Consider the following 18,585-nt stretch of genomic DNA (forward strand, 5'->3'; position numbering starts at 1 on the left):
CAGGGCAAAGGCTTGGAATGTGCTGATGAGGCAGCAGGCACAAGGACACCCTACGTGTCGCCGTTCATGCCTCCTCCTGCGCTGGCCCCAACGTGGGTATTGTTTACACACACAACTGTGCCGCGCAAAGCAATCTGGTGCTCATCTTAAGGGGGCGGGGGGGGAGAAGGGTGATAACGCTGCCCCCGCGGTTACATCAGCGGAATGGATGCTATATCCAGATAATGCTCAAGCCCAGGTTTTGCACAGGGGCAAACAGACAAGTAGAGAATACAAAAACGACGCAGAAAGGAGAATAACCCCACAGTGTCTTTGGAAACACAGCCCCCGCCGATCAATCAGATACTGTACCGGTGACAATTTCTTGATTTCTTTTTTCATCTTCACTGTCCACTCAGAATGAATTTATTTCGTTACAGGAATTATAGACGTTATCAGTCAGGGTAAAGCCTCTGTTGTGGAAATATTTCTTCCTCTCATTAGAATTGTGTGCTTTCCACAACCACCCATTTATATTATTTTTAGCAATAGGCCATCAGCTTGAAAACACAACCACTCCCAGCTAGTGGACAAATGTGAATGCAGTGTGGATGTAATAGTATCACAGGTAGTCATAACAGTATGAATGACAACGGGCAAAATTTCTCCAGTATTTGTACATTGTTTTGCATTTTTCCCAGCAGTGGCACTCAAGTATGAGTGCTCATACACTCACTTTAAAAACTGACAGTAATAAAGCTATGCCTGGTCCCACCCCCAAACTGCATATTTAAAGGAAGAATGGAAAAGTAGAGTTAAGCCTACCAGTGAATGATTCGTGTTGAAATGACACGAGTATGAGTAGAATTGATACCAAGTGTGATATAGTGGATAGAGTGCCAAACTAGGGCTCAGGAGACCTAGGTTTGAATCTCTGTTCAGCCATGGAAGCTCACTGGGGATGCAGAATTAGTAAAACTGCTCCTTAAATTACATTGAAAGCCCTTGCGCGGTTATACGTTGATTCTGACTTGGTGGCACATAACATGAGAAACAGAACTTTTAAAAACAATTCTGAAGGGTGAGTTTTCAAAACTTATTTAGCAGTCTAAGTTTGTTTTTCTAATCTTTCTAAACCAGCCTGCCAGCATCAGTTTCTTATTACGTAACATACTATAAATTATACCGTCAACTAAATTTATGAATGCTTGGCATGACATAAAATTAAGATTTTTTGTTGTTGTTGTTGTTACCCATGAATCCAAAAAGAACAAATTCTCAACTGCTGGCTGAATTGTAGTCATATTGATATTACCAGAGTGTTAACAAAACTTCCTGCTTGTAATCCTGTGTTCATTTATATGAGATAATCTCTACTGGTCACATTGGTGTCACTTCTAAATATTGGCAGTTGACCAACAGACCATTTCTACTGTTATTGTTAAATGATTTCTTCTGCATACCCAGCTCTGCACAGAATCAGATTAAATCTGTAATTCTGTGCTGCTTTTAAAAATTTAGGTATACTTTAGTCTGCATAGTTTGTGCCAGTGCTTTGTGCATATTTGAAGTAACTTTCTGGATGGGTGGTGGCTAGAACACATTCCTTAGTGTGAGAGCATATGCTTGGATGATACATGTGCTCTCAAATTCAGTCCCAGTATATCCAGTTAAAAAGATCTGGGAGCTGGGCAAGACTTCGGCTTGAGATCCCAGAGAATCACTGCTGTTTGGAATAGTCACTAGCAGAGAGGGTAGTCCAGTCACTGGACTCTGTAAAGCAGCTTCATACGTTTAGTGTGCCCACGTGTTCAAAATACACTCCTTTTTGTATGTGAAGGTTTTATTTAAAAAATATTTTCTTACATGTGGTTTAATAGAGTTACAGTCCTATATGTAAATCTGATTCCATTTGATGAGGCTTGACTAGACATGAATATGACTGAGTTTACTTTAACCAAGTCTGTGCTTTAGTGCCAGTTCCTGTATGACTGTAATATAGAGTTCCTGTGCTGCTCGAGTTTTCTACCTTGTGACCAGTACTTGCTGTTGTTTAGTCGTGTCTGACTCTTCGTGACCCCATGGACCAGAACACGCCAGGCCCTCCTGCCTTCCACTGCCTCCTGAAGTTTGGTCAAGTTCATTTTGGTAGTTTCAGTGACACTGTCCAACCATCTTGTCCCCTTCTCCTACGCCACAGCAAAAAGCCAGTGTAGAAAAGGTAGACTACAATAGCAAAAGTGGTGGTGTGAAACAGTTTCTCCCATCATATAGTTTTTATAAGGAGTATACACTAGCTCCCCCCCAAAATCTGACAGCCCTGTTTTGCTACCCTTTGCTGTGCGGAATTAGATGTGCCTATTAGCGAAGTCGCTTTTGAAAGAATATGATGATCTACAGCTCTTGAAATAATTCAAGGCCACAATCCCATGCATGTTCACCTGCAACCAAGGAACAGGAATACGTAGGGATAAGACTGCAGTTTTAGGACGCAGTCGGAGATGTCTGTCTGCAGGCTACTCATGGAAAGGTTTACTCATCTTCAGTGAAAGTGCTAAATAGGTGCATTATGAGGTTAGGAGTGCCTCGCCATTACGCGGAACACAGCAAAGGAACACGCAAGATGTTCGACATTGCACCCACCGACCCACCCCCGATTCCTTTCTTTTTTGTACTTGGACCCGCTAAGACAACTTTTTGCTGTACTTCCTAGAGTTCATCGCCTTTATAGCGAAATTCCAACTTCCGCCGTAACGCTTTAAGGCTTTTTGTCCTTCTTTACCGGCCGTCTCATGTGACCTCTTTAGGCCAATGAAAGCAGAATATTTGGCCAATCAAAGCAGGCGGAGAGAAGGTTGGTGGCGGCGGGAGTGGGCACAGCTTCTTAGGCATGGATGACCTGTTTGCGAAATACGTGTCTCAAAAAGTCAGCAAGATCCGCTGGCGGCCCCTACCTGCTGCGGCTTTGCAGCCTCCCGAAGTCTTCGCCACGGGCTCGTGGGACAATGAGGTGAGACTTGGGGTGGCCGAGCAACTACTCCGTCCCCAGCTTTCCTCGCTCCCTTCGCTTTAACCCCAATAGCGCCTTTCCAGAATTCCTTTTGTGTTCCATTTAGTTTTAGTTTTGTTTGGCGAGATCTTCTTTCTGATAGACCCACATTTGTGTTTTTTCCCCCCTATTTGGGCGTTCGTCAAATTTCAGCCCTCATTTTTCTGAACAACAGTAACAAGATAAGAAACACAAAATAAAACTAAAGGTCGGAAATAAAGACGTTGTGGTACCTTAAAGACTTAACTGCTATATTTTAACATGAGCTTTCTTGTAATAAGTCTTTTTTTTTTCAGACATAAAAGTGAGAATTCAGAGAGTACATGGCAGAACATCCATACGTGGGTCTAACATAGGTGCCATAACTTCACTCAACCAACAAAGTTGGCCTCTTAAAGTGAAAATACTGTTCATGCATGTTGGTAAATTTCAAAGTGCTGAATTACAAGAGTTTGTTTTGTTGCAACCCTATAGGAAAACAAGATATCTGTTTGGTCTGTTGGAGACTTTGGAGGTTTGGGTCCAAATGGAGAATATAATGGAGAACCACACCTATTGTGTGACATCCAACATAGTGGTGATGTTATGGATATGCAGGTAAATATGTTATAAATATTTAAAAACTAAAGTATGTGTTTAATGTGCTACGGATCTAACTACATAGTTTTATAACTAGCGTAATAGTGGAGGAGGACACCATCTATGCTTAGGAATCACATATAGAGCAGTGGGGGAAATTGTTCAAGATCTTACTCAAGTATAGTATCATATATTAACCTTTTAAAAGTTTTTTGCCTTTAGTTTCTGGATCAGGAGAGAATTGTGGCTGCTTCATCCACTGGAAGTGTGACCATTTTTCGACATCATCAAAATAATCAGGTAAATTTATTTGTTTTCAGCTTCCGTAACTGTTTCACCAGTTGTTTTGGGCTCTCAGTTTTCGCAAATGCACGCACATAAAGAAGTTGCTTCCTGAGCAATGTGCTTAGGCAGATGGTGACTGATAAGGTCCAGAATTGTTGGATTAGACAGTATTTCTAGAACTATATTGATGGAGATTGGTACTGGTTGTGGCAAAACTTCCTTTGTTCCTCTATGGGATGGTGTGTACTGGGAGGGAGAAAAGGACAGTGTGGTTCTACTAATTCTTCTGGACCTGCCAAGGTTTTCAGAACCATTGCCCATAGTACTCTTTTAAGAGAAACTGAATATGGTTAATACATATTATAGACATTTTGTTCATATTGGTTGTCTTTTTCCAGAAACTGGTGCTATGGAATTTGTGCATATAACCATAACATATATGTTCTGAGTGCTTTCTAATGTATATATATAATGCTATTTCGCAGTTCTGTGAAACAGCCAAGTGAGATTATTTTGGGATTTAAAGTTTATTGCTGTTGTTATGCTGATGGCATATAGCTCTAGTTCATTTTCATCTGATCCAGATGAAGCACTAAAAATTATAATTTGTTACTGGCTGCAATAATGGAATAAATAATGTTTAGTCTAGACAAAACTGAGGTATCATTTGTGTGCTCATGTAAGCAGTGTTCTTCATCTTCCTCTCCTAAAGGATCAAGTTTGTAGCTTGCTGGTGCTTGTGAATTCATCTTTGTAATTACCATGTTTCCCTGAAAATAAGACAGGGTCTTATATTAATTTTTACTCCAAACAAAGCATTAGGGCTTATTTTCAGGGGATGTTTTATTTTACAGTCATGTCATTTTCTGGTTGCTGCTTAATGGTGGAGGATGGGGTTTCACTTAACTGGGGCTTATTTTTGGGGTAGGGCTTATATTACAAGCATCCTGAAAAATCAAACTAGGGTTTATTTTCAGGTTGGGTCTTATTTTCGGGGAAACAGGGTAGAAGCGCAAGGGTCTGCCAGCTTAGGCTGCTATACTAGCTGTACGCCTTTTTAAATAGAAATACAGTAGCTTGGTTTTATGACCCATGCCTTGGTAGCCTCCTACTGAGATTGCTGCAAAGTGAATTGTTGTTGAGGTCAGTCTAGGAATGTCATTTGGGACAAAATGTTGTCCCTAGGATACTGACTAGAACTAAGTGTTATGATCCTGTTGTGCCAATATTGTATAATATTCACTGGGTCTGTTGATACCAAGCTTTCCCGGTTCCAAATTAGTACCAACCTACAATGTACTGTACAGCTTGGGATACCCCCTTTATTTATGTAAAGTTTGAGTAATGGAGGGATTGGCAATAACAGCCATATATATATAGCTCTGAAAATAAACTAAAGCATTGATTATTTGTTTTCATTAATGTCAATAATCCTTTGGAGGATGAATATGTACACCAGTACCCATGAATATGTGTGGGCTTGCAGAATGGAAGGGATACTTACTAGCCATTTTATACCATATAATGTTGTAATCTGTCTCATGAACTTCAGAAGCGTCTTAAGGTTAATAGAAGAGCTATGTTATGTTTGTTATACAATGTTATTTCAAGTTCTCACTTCATTAATTCTCACACCTCATGAGCTGGATTGGACTAAAGTAGTATATTTCCTAAAGCCACAAAATAACCTGAAAATTTTGAAGTTGGGCTTGTTTCTCTGCTCCTCCTTACGCTACCTTTTTTGACCCACGCTGGGTGTTTCATTTTTTATCTCTGTTTTGTCTTTTTAGACACTTTCCATAAGCCAGAAATGGGAACATGCACATTACTATAATCTATCCTGTGGGAATGCACCATGCACTGGGATAATCTGCAACAGCCCTGAAATTGTTACAGTTGGTGAAGATGGCAGGATAAATATGTTCACAGCTGACCATAAGGAAGCTGTGCAGAGTGTAGGTAGGGAGTTGAAACTCTTGCACTAAATGCTTCTGTTAAAGTACTGCTGTAATCTTCCCATTTGTCAGAATCCCATATAATTGCATAGAAGCTGTCTCCACCAAGGTTCCCACTAAGCTGGGCATGCACACAACTACACTTCCCTCAGCACAGCTGTCTTCCTTCTTCACACAGTGACTGTGTTAGGTTCTGGTCATGACAGAACCTAATGTGAGGGGGGCGGAGGCATGCAGGAATGCAGGGGTGAAGCCATAAGAGAGAGGGAGAGGCAGAGCCCTGCTCAGTGGGGCTGAAAATTAGAGGGTATGTTGCCTAGACCAGGGGTCCCCAACCCCCGGTCCGTGGCCCAGTGCCAGTCCATGGGCTTCCTGGAACTGGGCCACAGAGACAGATCTCAGTGAGCGTGACACACCCCTCTGCGAGCGTGACACAGCCACCTGCGAGTGCGGGAGTGTCCCCCGCACATGGAGCCCGCACCTCCCAGCCGGTCCGTGGTCCCAAAAAGGTTGGAGACCGCTGGCTTAGACAATCCAGTGGTTCAAAGAATAGCTATAAAATACTGTAACTGAGTCTCCCCATATAACTAGTACACAATTATCTCTTGTACACTTCTTAAATTGCATTTTGTATATTTTAGATGTATGTTTTATGAACATTGTACACTTTTAAAATAGCATTTTGCATATTTTAGCCATATAATATGTTTTATGAGCTGGTCACCCAACTGTAACAAATAAATTGAAAGAAGGTACCGTATTTTTCCATTTATAAGACGACCCTATGTATAAGACGACCCCCCCTTTTTATAACCCCAAATTAGAAAATTTGACCGTTACTTTTCCCTTCCTTTTACTAAGCCAGGGGGCTTAGCAAGAGGAAGGGGAAAAACAGGGATTAGAGGGCTGCACGATCACTGAGCCCGCAATTAGCGGCGTAGGCAGCAGCAGGAGGAGGCAGAGATGGAGGCAAAGAAGCAGCCAAGCTCAGCTGCCTCTCGCTGCTGCCCATTGACTACTGCTGCCACCGCCCTATCACAAGGAGATGACTGCCCCCTGCTCCTGCCTTCCGTCTATAAAACAACCCTTATTTATTTTAGGGGAAAGTGGCATTTTATACACGGAAAAATATGGTATGTTGGCCTCCACCCAATTTTGAGGAGTTCCTCCTGTCCTCCTCAGTCTCTCCATCCCACCCCACTGTCAGGGTTCCCTGAGACTTTCCAATAGGCATGGAAGTCAGCTAGCACCAGCCTTGTTACAGGTTTTTTTCCCTGATACAATCCAATGTTGATAACCCTCGGTGGAAAACTTCCTTCTATGCTTCCTACCCCAGATTCTTTGTCTATACAGCTTTTAGAAGGAAGCAAAGATCTTAACTATTTGTGTACACTTAATGACATAGAGTAGGAAAAATAAGAGTCATCAGAGAATTAGAACAGCAGATAGATGTATGTACTAATTATAGCATAGAATTTTGCTGGAAAAGGGATCAAATGCATGTTTTATTTCTGAAGAGCCAATGAATTTCTTTCCTTTCACAGTAGTAAAGTTAATCTGCTTTCACTGTGCACTTTTCATTGAGACAGTGCTTTTGAGCTTTACCATGACAGAGCAAAAACCACTGTTGACATTTAGTACAGCTGGTGCAATGGCAATATGAATGTTAAAACATCTAACTAGGCTGTTCACACTCTGCTCAGCATTATATTAAAATGCAACATGCTGTCAGTGTGGTCAGTGTGGGAGATAAGAACAGGGCCCAAGTGTACTGTTAATAAGAGAAAATAATGCAATGGTATGTTCAACCAGTCATTTACATGCCAGAAAATGGCTGAACAGTGAATCAGCTGGCAGAACCTTACATTTTGGCAATTAGATAAGAGTTCTTATAATACGTTTGCTCACCGTATTGCTTATATGTAAAGAAGTTACACTTGCTAGAAGTGGGACTTGTGAAAGCAAAATTGCTAGTATCAGTGTCTTTTCTAATTTCCTGTAGACAATGCTGACAGCAGCACACTCCATGCAGTGACTCGACTCCGTACAACAGAAATCCTGACGGTCAATTCCATTGGTCAGCTAAAAATATGGGATTTCAGACAGCAAGGAAATGAGCCTTCACAAATATTTTCTCTGTAAGCAATTCACATGTAAATGAGCACTGTTAAAATCAAATATGCTGCAGCTAAGTGACATTCTGTTCAATCAGTACGTTGATTACTGTCTTTATTAACACACACCCCTCCCATTGTTGCTCTCTACCTGCAGGACAGGAGAAAGAGCTCCACTGCACTGTGTTGACAGGCATCCCAGTCAACAGCACATTGTAGCTACAGGTAGCCAAGATGGAATGTTGAGTATTTGGGATGTAAGACAAGGCAGCATGCCAGTTTCTTTGCTGAATGCCCATGAAGCAGAATGTGAGTACTTTCATAAATAGTGACTCTTGAGTCCTCCATGTTATAATAACCACTAGCAACACAGTCCTTTTCCATGCACGCATTGCTTCTGCACCTGGAGAGGTCCTCATAGGGCTGTTAATCTAATGTTTTTGTTATGTGCCATTAAGTTGCATCTGCCTCATACCAGCCCTCATATGGTTTTTGAGGATAATGCAAGATATTTAAGGAGTGGTTTTGCTCATGCCATCCTATGTGAGTTGCTGTAGCTGAGTGGGTATTTGAACCTGGGTCTCCCGAGTTCTAGGCTATTACTTTATTCACTATACACACTGGTTCTCTTTTTCTATTCCTCAGTATATATTCTTGGGCACATGCTGTATCTCCATTCATTTGTGCAACAATAAAGACTAGGAAAATCCTAAAGAAAGTCTTGTGCTTTTCTAGGAATGATGTCTCCAAACTGCTTCTCCACAATTGGTCGTGCTCGAGAAGGGCTTATTCCCTTCTGTTTAGAGAATAAGCCCTTCCAGAACATGAGCAACTGTGGGAATTTAGCTCAGATGGGCTAGAAAAAGTTTCTCATTACAACCATGGCTTGATTCTGCCATAGGCAAGCTGCTAACTTAGAAACTGTCACCTTCCCCAAAAAAACATACAGGAGAACAGTATGCATTATGAACACAGTCTGAGTGTTCTGTAAATTACTTGGTAGTAGATTTGATGTGAGAGCTATACCAGATAAATTTTATAGAGTAGCTTGTTTTTAAAAGGTACTTTAACAGTTAACTATGACCGCAGTACTTAGAGGACAGGCTATTGTGAGTAATGCCTTCTTGTTCAAAGTGGGGAGTTTTTTCAGAAAAAAAGCTGAGAAAACTAAATGAGAAACTAAGTACTCTTTTCCTTATGGTCTGTTAAAAAGGTAGAAGTTGTTTGAATTTTCAGTGTCCAATAAATCTAAGAAAAGAGGAAACAGACTTTCCTTAAAAACAGCAAGACTTTACAAGGGAGAGCCCATTGAATGCAGAAATGGAGAAAAGGAGTACTCAGAGCTGGGATTCCAGAGCCAGTCAGGCTGTGTTTGCCAATACCTCCTCAGGAATCACCTGGGAAAATAATCCAGATCAGGAAGAGGAGTGTGATGCTGAAATAGACACTTGTTATGTAAGCTCTTCCTACTGTGGGCCATCAAGTCTCTGATCAGGGAATTCTATCTTGTGATAACTGCTCTATATTGGGGCTCGTAATGGAAAGCTAATAAGTAACTTGATTGAATTAGGAAATAGTGTAAGATGCATTCATGATTCAAAGAGATCCCATGCTGGTGGATAGGGATAGGACAATTTCTATTTCAGTAAGTGTTTTTTAAGGGGAACCTTAAGTAAGTATTGTCTTATCCTGCTAGATTTTGTTGGCTATACAGAGACATGCTGATGTCCTTTGGCAACTAAAGACAGGAATGTTAATAGCTATCAACTAAAATATTCTGCATAGAGTCTGCATATTATAAAATATACCTGTCTCGTGTTTTTGTTCAGTGTGGGAAGTGCATTTTCATCCTTCCAATCCGGATCATCTGTTCACTTGTTCTGAGGATGGGTCTCTGTGGCACTGGGATGCGTCAAGCGATGTTTCTGAAAGAAAATCTTTTCTTCATGCAGGTATATTTCTTAGTGACAAAGCCATATTCCTCAAACGTGTTTTATCTAATTTTAATTTTAAATCTAATTTTAACAGACAGGTATTTGCTTTCATATTTAATATGTTCAACATACATTTCTCAGGTCTAAACTGAAGTTAAAATAATTTATGTTTGTTTGTTTTAGGTGGGAAAAGTACTACATTTCTGCCTCAGCCTGTAATAAGTACATGGTTAAGCAACGATCCTACTAAAGACCGCATGGAAATCACAAACTTAATTCCAAATCCAACATTATCTGTTAACTCTTTAGATATCTTAGGATTGTGTCTTGTTTATGGAACAGATGCAGAATCTATTTATGTTAAGAAAAACCTCTTTGCATAAGTCTGTTTAACTAGAATAGGTCCTGCACTATAACAACAGTCACGTTTCCAAATACTAGAATCTATACAATTTTGTTTAGCCACGATTATATCTAAGGATATAATTTGGACTATAGAAGGAATACAATCCATGTTACAGCTTTAGTTCTTTAATTTTTAAGTCAACAATCCACTTCATTATGTCTCATTTGCCATAAGCTAATTAATGCTCAAAAATACAACGTAATAATGATAAAATCAGTTCAACAGTTCTTCAGTAACAAGAATGAAAACTGAGTGTTTTGTTTCTGTTATTAAAATGGTAACAATATCCAACATTCTGAGTAAACACTGCATTGGGAAAAAATTGATAAATAAAAAGTTAGTACAGTACCTGGAGTGTAAAGACTTCTCAGTGAAAGATAAGAACATACATAGTAAAGGAAAGCAGAAGGTCCTTTAAAGATTTTTTTATAGTAAAGCAGTAGAGGAGAAACCTGTCAATGAATTACTACTACCATCTTCCCTCAACACTGAAACTGAAATCCAGCAATTTATGGAGAGTCATGGATTTTGCACCCCTGCAGTAGACCATAAAACAAAACTGTATTTGCTCTGTAATATGGATTTTATTTGGATTTGTGCTCTTTTGTTATACTTTTTTTTTCTTGAAAGTAAGGCTAATCTCTTTCAGCGGCAGTGACTTCTGGTAAACATGTGAACTTTTTGAAAAGCCTGTTTGTAAAAATCCAAACTTCATGTAATTTGTGATAATAAAAATATGAATACATTTCTTACACTGTCATTAGCAGCTGTCTTCTAAAATTCCTTTCAAGACATTAGGCAAATCCTGCAAAATTTGGAACAACTTATTGGGCAGTTCTGAATTTGTCTTTTATTTGTCCTGAAGAAGACTGGGAGAACAGTTGCCAGATTCTGTGTTCGTTCACACAAGGAAGGAAATATGCCTTAAAATAAAATGTAAAAGTGGTAGAAAAACATATTCACATTGTTCTTGGAAATACTGCTATAACACAGTAATCAGGGACTGTGCTGGCAACGATACTCGCATGCCAGGCAAATGTGCTTACAAAGAGCTGGGCTCAGGCACAAAAACAACCCAGCACTGCAGTACAGACAATTCTAGAATACCAACACCAGCATGATGGTTCTAGAGCAATGGACCAAAATTGGGAAGACCAGAGTTCAAGTCCCTACCCAGCTATGAGACTCTTTCCAGGTGATCTTACACCAGTCACTTTCTCTCAGGCTTACTTATTTCCTAGGGCTGTTGTGAAGATAAAGTGGGGAAGAGTACCAAGTATGTCCTTGAGCTGCTTACAGAAAAGTCAGGAGTTGAATAAAATAGGTAATACTCCCACTCTACTAACTTTATTCTATAAAACGAGAGTGAGCAACCTAGTCATTTCTTCGTATTCCGCAATTGTACCTTTGGAACTGCAACAAAAGGAGTATGGCTCAATAAGAAGCTGACAGCATATATCAAGATCCAGGTCTATAGAGCCTGTGTCCTGAGCACACTCCTGTACTGCAGTGAGTCCTGAACCCTTTGTGCACAGCAGGAGAGGAAGCTGAGCACCTTCCATATGCGTTGCCTCCGAGGGATTTTTGGTATCACCTGACAGGACAAAGTTCCAAATAGAGTAGTCCTAGAACGAGCTGGAATTTTTAGCATGTATACATTTATTTTATTTTATTTTATTTTATTTATACCCCGCCTATCTGGTAGGTGAGTACATCTATGTTGGCTTGGGCATCTCGTGAGAATGGCTGATAGTCAGATTCCGAAGGATCTCCTGTATAGAGAATTAGTGCAGGGAAATCGCCCCAGAGGGAGACCTCAGCTGTGATACAAGCAGGATCTGAAGGCCTTAGGAATGGACCTGAACAGATGGGAAACTCTGACATCTGAGCATTCAGCCTGGAGGCAGGCATTGCATCACGGCCTCTCCCAATTTGAAGAGACCCTTGTCCAGCAGGCCGAGGCAAAGAGGAAGTCACAAAAGCAGCAAAATCAGGGAGCTAGACGGGACAGATTGGATTTGTCTTCAGTGTGGAAGGGATTGTCACTCTTGAATTTGCCTTGTCAGCCACACTAGACGCTGTTCCAAGTCCTCCATACAGAGCACGATACCATAGTCTTTCAAGACTGAAGGATGCCTAACTAAAACTAAAAAAAAAACACATTACTGCTGAAATCTGGCACCATTCATTTTACCTGTTTTCAAATTTATCTGTGTGGTGGCAAAAAGTTTTGATGAGGCACCTTTACTTTAAAGGTGTTGCCAGGAGCATTAATTGGCTTCAAAACAAAATGTGTTTCCCATGTACCCATTTGCCAATGTGGTGTTTTTGTTGCTTAATTTCAGCGTCCTAAAGCTGTTGCCTCTGCTGGACTGAAGGGCAGAAAACTATCTCCTTCATGCTCATTTCTCCTACTGGGGATATGAAACTTTGATGTTTGATCTGACATCCCATGTAGCAAATACAGTACCATTGTCTGATAGGCCAGCACCTCCCTGTAACATCCCACCACATATATCTCAATTCCCCCATCTCTTCTCTGCTGCCGTTGGGGTGCATCATATATAGTAATGACAGTGCCTATCCCACCTATGCACCTGGAAGGTCTGATCTACACATTTCAGGGAACTAGAATAAATAGCAAGGGCATTTTTTCTAACTGGAGTTCCCTCCATCTTGTGGTCAGATGAAAAGAGATCACACTACAGAGAAAAAAGTATATTTCTATCTAGTACTCTTTAGCAACAAGGAAAACTGATGAGACCAAGCTAAAGCCTTTATTGAAATCCTTTTGGGATGAACTAGATCCTGAAAAGATGGTGCCTACAGAAGTTAGCAGCTAAACTGTACTTGCTTACCAGAGAAGTAGGCAAGAGCATCCCAGTCACTACTACTGATCAGTCAGTGGGTCTTCTTCTTGGTCCCTACAGAACAAGATACTGTACATGAAAATACATCAGCAAGAGAAACTAGTAACATTAAGCGGCTGGAGCACATGGTCCTTGAACCTTCACATGTAGTAGGTGTGAGAAGAGGTATTGTATCACCCAAGGTCTCAGCTTCTGCACTACTGTTAGGGCACGGAGAGGAGCTCACAGAGACTGGGTTTAAATACCACTTCTTTGGGATGGGGGATTGATGTGAAATTGTGCTGTGGCTGTATATTCTGTTCCTGCACCTAGCAGTGCAAACACCTGCGAGTAACTAGCCAGCCGTGGGAGTGCGTGACTTTGTGCGAGGATTATGCCTTCTGTTTGTGGGAAACGCTGGAGTAATTGGGCTAGAGCACTACAGTTGAGACAAGTGAAGATGTGTGGGGAGGGAAAAACAACTGTAGCAATTGCAGCAAGTGGTTCCTTTTACCTTGCCTATCTACCTGGGGCACAGTTCTGACACCAACAGTAAAAGTGGGGTAAGTTGCAGTTTAGTCTTTGTACCTGGATGCCTAAGATAGTATAATTGCTTGGGTTCTAGGGAAGGTGGTGTACTTAGGTGCTATCAATTCAAAACTGATTTATAGTGACCCTAATAGGGTTTTCAAAGTAAGTGAGATCTTTAAGGAGTGTCTTTACAAGTTTCACATCCCTTGCGAGTTTCCACAGCTGAGCAGGGATTTGAACCCAGGCCTTTGAGACCTAGTCTGTCACTCTATCCACTACACTGCACTGTATCAGAGGAAGTGTTAACCATGTGCAAATGTTTCTTTATTCTGGTAATTACCTTATAAAGGGCCCTTTCTGCATAGTTATCACTCCCAGTACCTTAGGAACTCTGTGTGCACACAACATCAGGCCAGAGATGAAGGGCTACAAACCTGCCATTCGGGTCTTGATCACTCTATCAGGTTTCTATACCAGCCATAGTGCAGTATACGATGATTAAATGCTTAGCTATACCATATTCTGCGCTGTCCTGCTAAGAAGTGGTTCTAGCAGTTATTTTTGAACCTTATCTGTCCTTGAAGCAATTGTGCAAAAACTTATACAGTGGTGCCTCGCACAACGAGCGCACCGTAGAGCGATGAATTCGCTCTACGGTGACGCTCTTGCGATCGCTAAAGCGATCGCACAACGATGGCCCCTATGGGCAAAAAACGCAGAGCGAAGGTCGGTAAGCTGCTCGCTTACCGACCTTCGCTTTGCGACCCGCCGATCAGCTGTTCGGTGGGTAAAAAATGGCCGCCGGAACAGCCGAAAGGGGCCGGGGCGCAGCGTTTTCGCGCCCTTGGTAAGCAAGGGGAGCGCGCGAAAACGCTGCGGAAGCCCCGAAATGGCTGCCATTTTTTACCCGCCGAACAGCTGATGGCAGCCATTTTGGCGCCCTCGTTCTGCGAGGGGAGGGCACTAAAATGGCTGCCGCCTATGGAGGAACTTCGCTGAACGGTGAGTTTGAAAGCCATAGGAACGCATTGATCAAAGTTCAATGCGTTTCTATGGCTTTTTCCCTCCCGCACAGCGATGTTTCCCACAGCGAAGGTTAATCCGGAACGGATTAACCTCGCTGTGCGGGGCACCACTGTACCAGGTTTGGGACTGGTGCAAAGTTGACATAGAGATTAGATTTGGCGTACAGTGTTGCCTTACTAGACAGTTACCCCGCATGACAGTTTTTTCGCTAGACATTGACTTTTTGCAATCGTTATAGCGATTTGCAAAACAGTGATTCCTATGGGGGAATTTCACTGGACAATGTTTGGTCCTTGCTTCGCAAACCAATTTTCGCTAGACAACAATTTTGACAGCTCCCTCCGTGCTCGCAAAACAGGTGTTTTCGGGACCTAAGCTTTGCAAGACAGCTATTTAAACAGCTGATCGGCGGTTTGCAAAGCAGCTTTCCTATGGCCGATCTTTGCTAGACAACAACAATACTTCCCCATTGGAACGCATTAAACAGGTTTCAATGCATTCTAATGGGGAAACACTTTTCGCTAGATGATGATTTTGCTAAACAGCAATTTCAGTGGAACGGATTATCGTCTAGAGAGGTACCACTGTATATGTACTCCTTCCTGCTGCCACTCTTGTCCCTCCCTAACTGTACCAGTGGAACTCTACAGGTCTGTGCCAGATTTATGCACAAACTAAGTAAACTTCAGTTTAAGGCCTTAGATTGTGTGGTGCCTCTAACAAATAACACACACAAAAATCTGTTAGAATAATACATTTGTTGGAATACCTCTTAAATTTAATATACAGTACTGTACTGTAGTTTAGAGTCTCAGTATGTCTTAATATCACTTTGTGATGTAAACAGTGTTTCTACCACTTAAATACAGTAGCCAACAAAACTCTTGAATATAGGGCTGTCTCTTTTAATGAATGTTAAAGCTGTTTTGTCCTGTGAAGTAATTATTTACAGCTTTTGTTTAAGCAGTGTCCATACATAAGCTTCTATATGCATGAGTCAGGTTGCAAGAACAGAGCTACATGCTATAAGGGGGGGAAGGATGTTCCCTATGCCATATATCAGTATCTTGTTTCCATGTGCATATCTTAATTTGAAAGTAAGTCTTTTTGTACTCAGTAGAGCTCAGATTAATGTAAACAGATAAGCAAATTCAACTCTGAGATAGCTATCATTTGATAGTTATGTTAGAATAGTAATTTCTCTACATTTATATGGCATATATTTCTGGATAACGTTTAACTCAGTGGTTCTTAACCTTTTTGAAAGAAACGCCCCCTTGAGCCATTGAGGAAGTTATCATCGCCCCCCTCCCCACGGTGATGATATCTTATTATGTATGTATGTATGTATGTATGTATGTATGTATGTATGTATGTATGTATGTATGTATGTATGTATTTATTTATTTATTTATTTATTTATTTAAGACACTTAAATCCAATGACCCCTGAAAACAAAATTCAATTCCAAGAAAATGAAATGCCCCCAAAAGTAGTTGCAAGTGAATTTTAAGACGCAAAAAGAAATATAAAAAGGGCATAAAAACAAACTGCAATGCAGGAACTAAAAAATTCAAGACAAAAACTCTGAAACTAAATTAAGATTGGAGGAAAATATATATTCATGCACATTGTAAAAAGGCTGCAGCCCATCTTCACAGGTTTGGCTTGCTCCAGCGCCCCCCTACCGCCCCCCTTCTGCTCCAGCGCCCCCACGCCGCCCCTTTTCATTCTACCGCCACCCTGAAAAATGAAATCGCCCCCTGGGGGGCATTATCGCCCACGTTAAGAACCACTGGTTTAACTGAATACAAAGAGTGTCAATTTACAGGCAGGTGGCATTAGCTATGCATTGATTTCTCAAAATGCGAGGTTCTGTGGGGTCCTTGGGCAATAAGAAGCAGCAAAAAGCAACTGCTGCCTCCATTCACCTACCTTCCCCTCTCTACCACAATGAGATGATCTGCTGCGGGAAGGAGGCGGAGGCCACCTTATACTCTACACTGGTTCTTAACCTTGGGTTACTCAGGAGTTTTGGACTGCAACTCCCAGAAGCCTTCACCACCAACTGTGCTGGCTGGGGTTTCTGGGAGTTGCAGTTCAAAAACATCCGAGTAACAAAGGTTAAGAACCACTGCGAAGGACTAGTTCTCCCCATAGCGTGGCAAGGGGAGGGAGGAGAAGCAGCTTTTGGTCTTTGCACTCTGCTCCCGAGTCTCTTAGGCACAGCATCCACAAGGAGGGGGGGGTAACTGCAAGTTCTTACTGCTGCCTCACACACTTGTTGACAAAAGCAAGACCCAAAGCAGCCAACAGAGACAGTTGCACAAAATAGCAGCTGCCTCTTCCTTAACTTTCTTGGCAGTATGTGCAGCACTTCAGAGAGCAGATGCCTGTTGCGCCTGTATCCTGCTTGGGGGCAGGTGTTCTAAGGAGGCTGGCTGAAGCAGCAGCTGTTGGTATCTCCACTGCTTCTATCATAGCTATGTGCTAATTGAACATCCAGGCAGAGCTGGGAGGTGGTATTCTTACTACTGACATGACACACACAAAGAAATTATTTATAAAGCAGTGGTTCTCTTGACTTTCACCTTACAAGCTGCTTTGAATGTTAGCTCCCAGAAGTCCCAGCCACTACAACCAATATTTAGAGATTCTGAAAGTTCTAGTCTAAAACATGGTGAGTCATAAGCTGGGAACCATTTGTGTAAGAATTAACTTTGGGTGTGGGGACTGCAGACATAATGCTGCTACATTTTCTGCACAGTGACTGGCAATGAAATTGTTTTAGAAAGCAGCATGCTTATTTGCTCTTTACTCCTGGACTGCCTGGTGACTTGTGGCAAGTTTGCTCCCTTTCTATGCATTTTTGTTTCTGAGGTATATAAGTATATTCCTAATAAATAACGGGCAAATTATTATTTTTTAAAAACAGAGCTTTAAGTGCTGTTGCTAGTTCCTCGATTTCTTGTTGCATTGGTTCATTGGCTGCCCACTTGACCTTCCTTTCCACAAGATCGTCAGAAGTTTGTGAATTGAAGGTTTAACATATTTTTTGTTTGGGGTAAGCTGTGCCAGAATGCAACCCACTTCTTCAGCTGCAGTCTACAACAGCTGTATTGAGTCCATGGAAGTTCATGGGGAAAAAACACCCTACAATGTTTAAGGTACTGTAAGACTTAATATCAATTTTGCTGCAATAGATAATCGCAATTATCTCTCTGAGAAAGTTCACTTGCTCCTCACGTTTTCGGGCACAGTAGTGCTAGGACCAATGGTGTAGCTAGGCCAGAACTTGCAGGATTGAATCCCCAAAACTTTCTTAGAGACTATGACATCATCTGCCACCCTGCCTGCCTCCCGGTTTAGCTGATATCCTCACAGTAGCTGAAAAAGAATTTGTATTTTACTTTCCAGAAGCAGCAGTAGCTTGTCATAAATTATCCCTACTGTAATACAAACCATTTCAGAGTAATTGCTCTTAGATGAGCAATTAAGCACCATTAGCTTTGCAAAAGTCCACCTCCCCATCCATCTGTGTTCGTTTTTAGGACTGGCCTTAATAGAGGGAGGGCTGTGGGGAATGGCTTACCGAGCACCTGTGCGTCGAGAGTTCCCATCCCAGCACGGATTGGGACCCACTCCTACCGCAGTCCACAGTTACAAAAGGCAGGCAAATAACCAGGCAGTGGCGCCTCTTTTCACAGCCACGTGCCTGGTGCCTTTTTGACTGAAATTGAAGCGTCGCGGCCACTGTGCTACCCCCGCTGCACCCAACAAAAGGCCAGTCCGAGGGCTGAGCTGCCGGTCAGCCTTCGCGGACCGGCAGTTTAGCCTTTTGCAAGCCAGGACATTTAACCTCCCCCCCACACACCCCC

At 41.7% G+C, this 18,585-nt stretch overlaps 2 protein-coding genes and 1 long non-coding RNA gene across 3 annotated transcripts in view; 2 read left to right on the plus strand and 1 right to left on the minus strand.

Annotated features, from left to right (window-relative positions):
* KATNA1 (katanin catalytic subunit A1) overlaps positions 1-18,585 on the plus strand; it is a 450,967-nt gene that overhangs the window by 364,981 nt on the left and 67,401 nt on the right. The window lies entirely within an intron of this gene.
* Positions 2,233-11,061, plus strand: NUP43 (nucleoporin 43). The gene is made up of 8 exons (XM_020807763.3): positions 2,233-2,989; positions 3,503-3,625; positions 3,830-3,907; positions 5,683-5,851; positions 7,850-7,985; positions 8,119-8,270; positions 9,791-9,913; positions 10,079-11,061. Exons 1-8 carry the CDS (start codon positions 2,870-2,872, stop codon positions 10,276-10,278), a joined length of 1,101 nt encoding a protein of 366 aa, XP_020663422.3. The 5' UTR covers positions 2,233-2,869; the 3' UTR covers positions 10,279-11,061.
* LOC110086885 (uncharacterized) lies at positions 7,795-18,438 on the minus strand. Its single transcript, XR_002301885.3, has 4 exons — positions 18,300-18,438; positions 13,160-13,225; positions 9,770-9,886; positions 7,795-7,929 (listed from the first exon to the last, which is right to left on the minus strand). It is a non-coding gene; the product is annotated as an uncharacterized LOC110086885 (long non-coding RNA).

This window comes from Pogona vitticeps, chromosome 1, assembly GCF_051106095.1.
Source record: "Pogona vitticeps strain Pit_001003342236 chromosome 1, PviZW2.1, whole genome shotgun sequence".
NCBI classification, from domain to species: domain Eukaryota; kingdom Metazoa; phylum Chordata; class Lepidosauria; order Squamata; family Agamidae; genus Pogona; species Pogona vitticeps.

Coding starts and splice junctions, on each gene's coding strand:
- NUP43 (XM_020807763.3), top strand. CDS start 2,870: ATGGATGACCTGTTTGCGAAATACGTGTCTCAAAAAGTCAGCAAGATC. Junction 2,990..3,502: donor CGGGCTCGTGGGACAATGAG/GTGAGACTTGGG, acceptor GCAACCCTATAG/GAAAACAAGATATCTGTTTG. Junction 9,914..10,078: donor AAAATCTTTTCTTCATGCAG/GTATATTTCTTA, acceptor TGTTTGTTTTAG/GTGGGAAAAGTACTACATTT.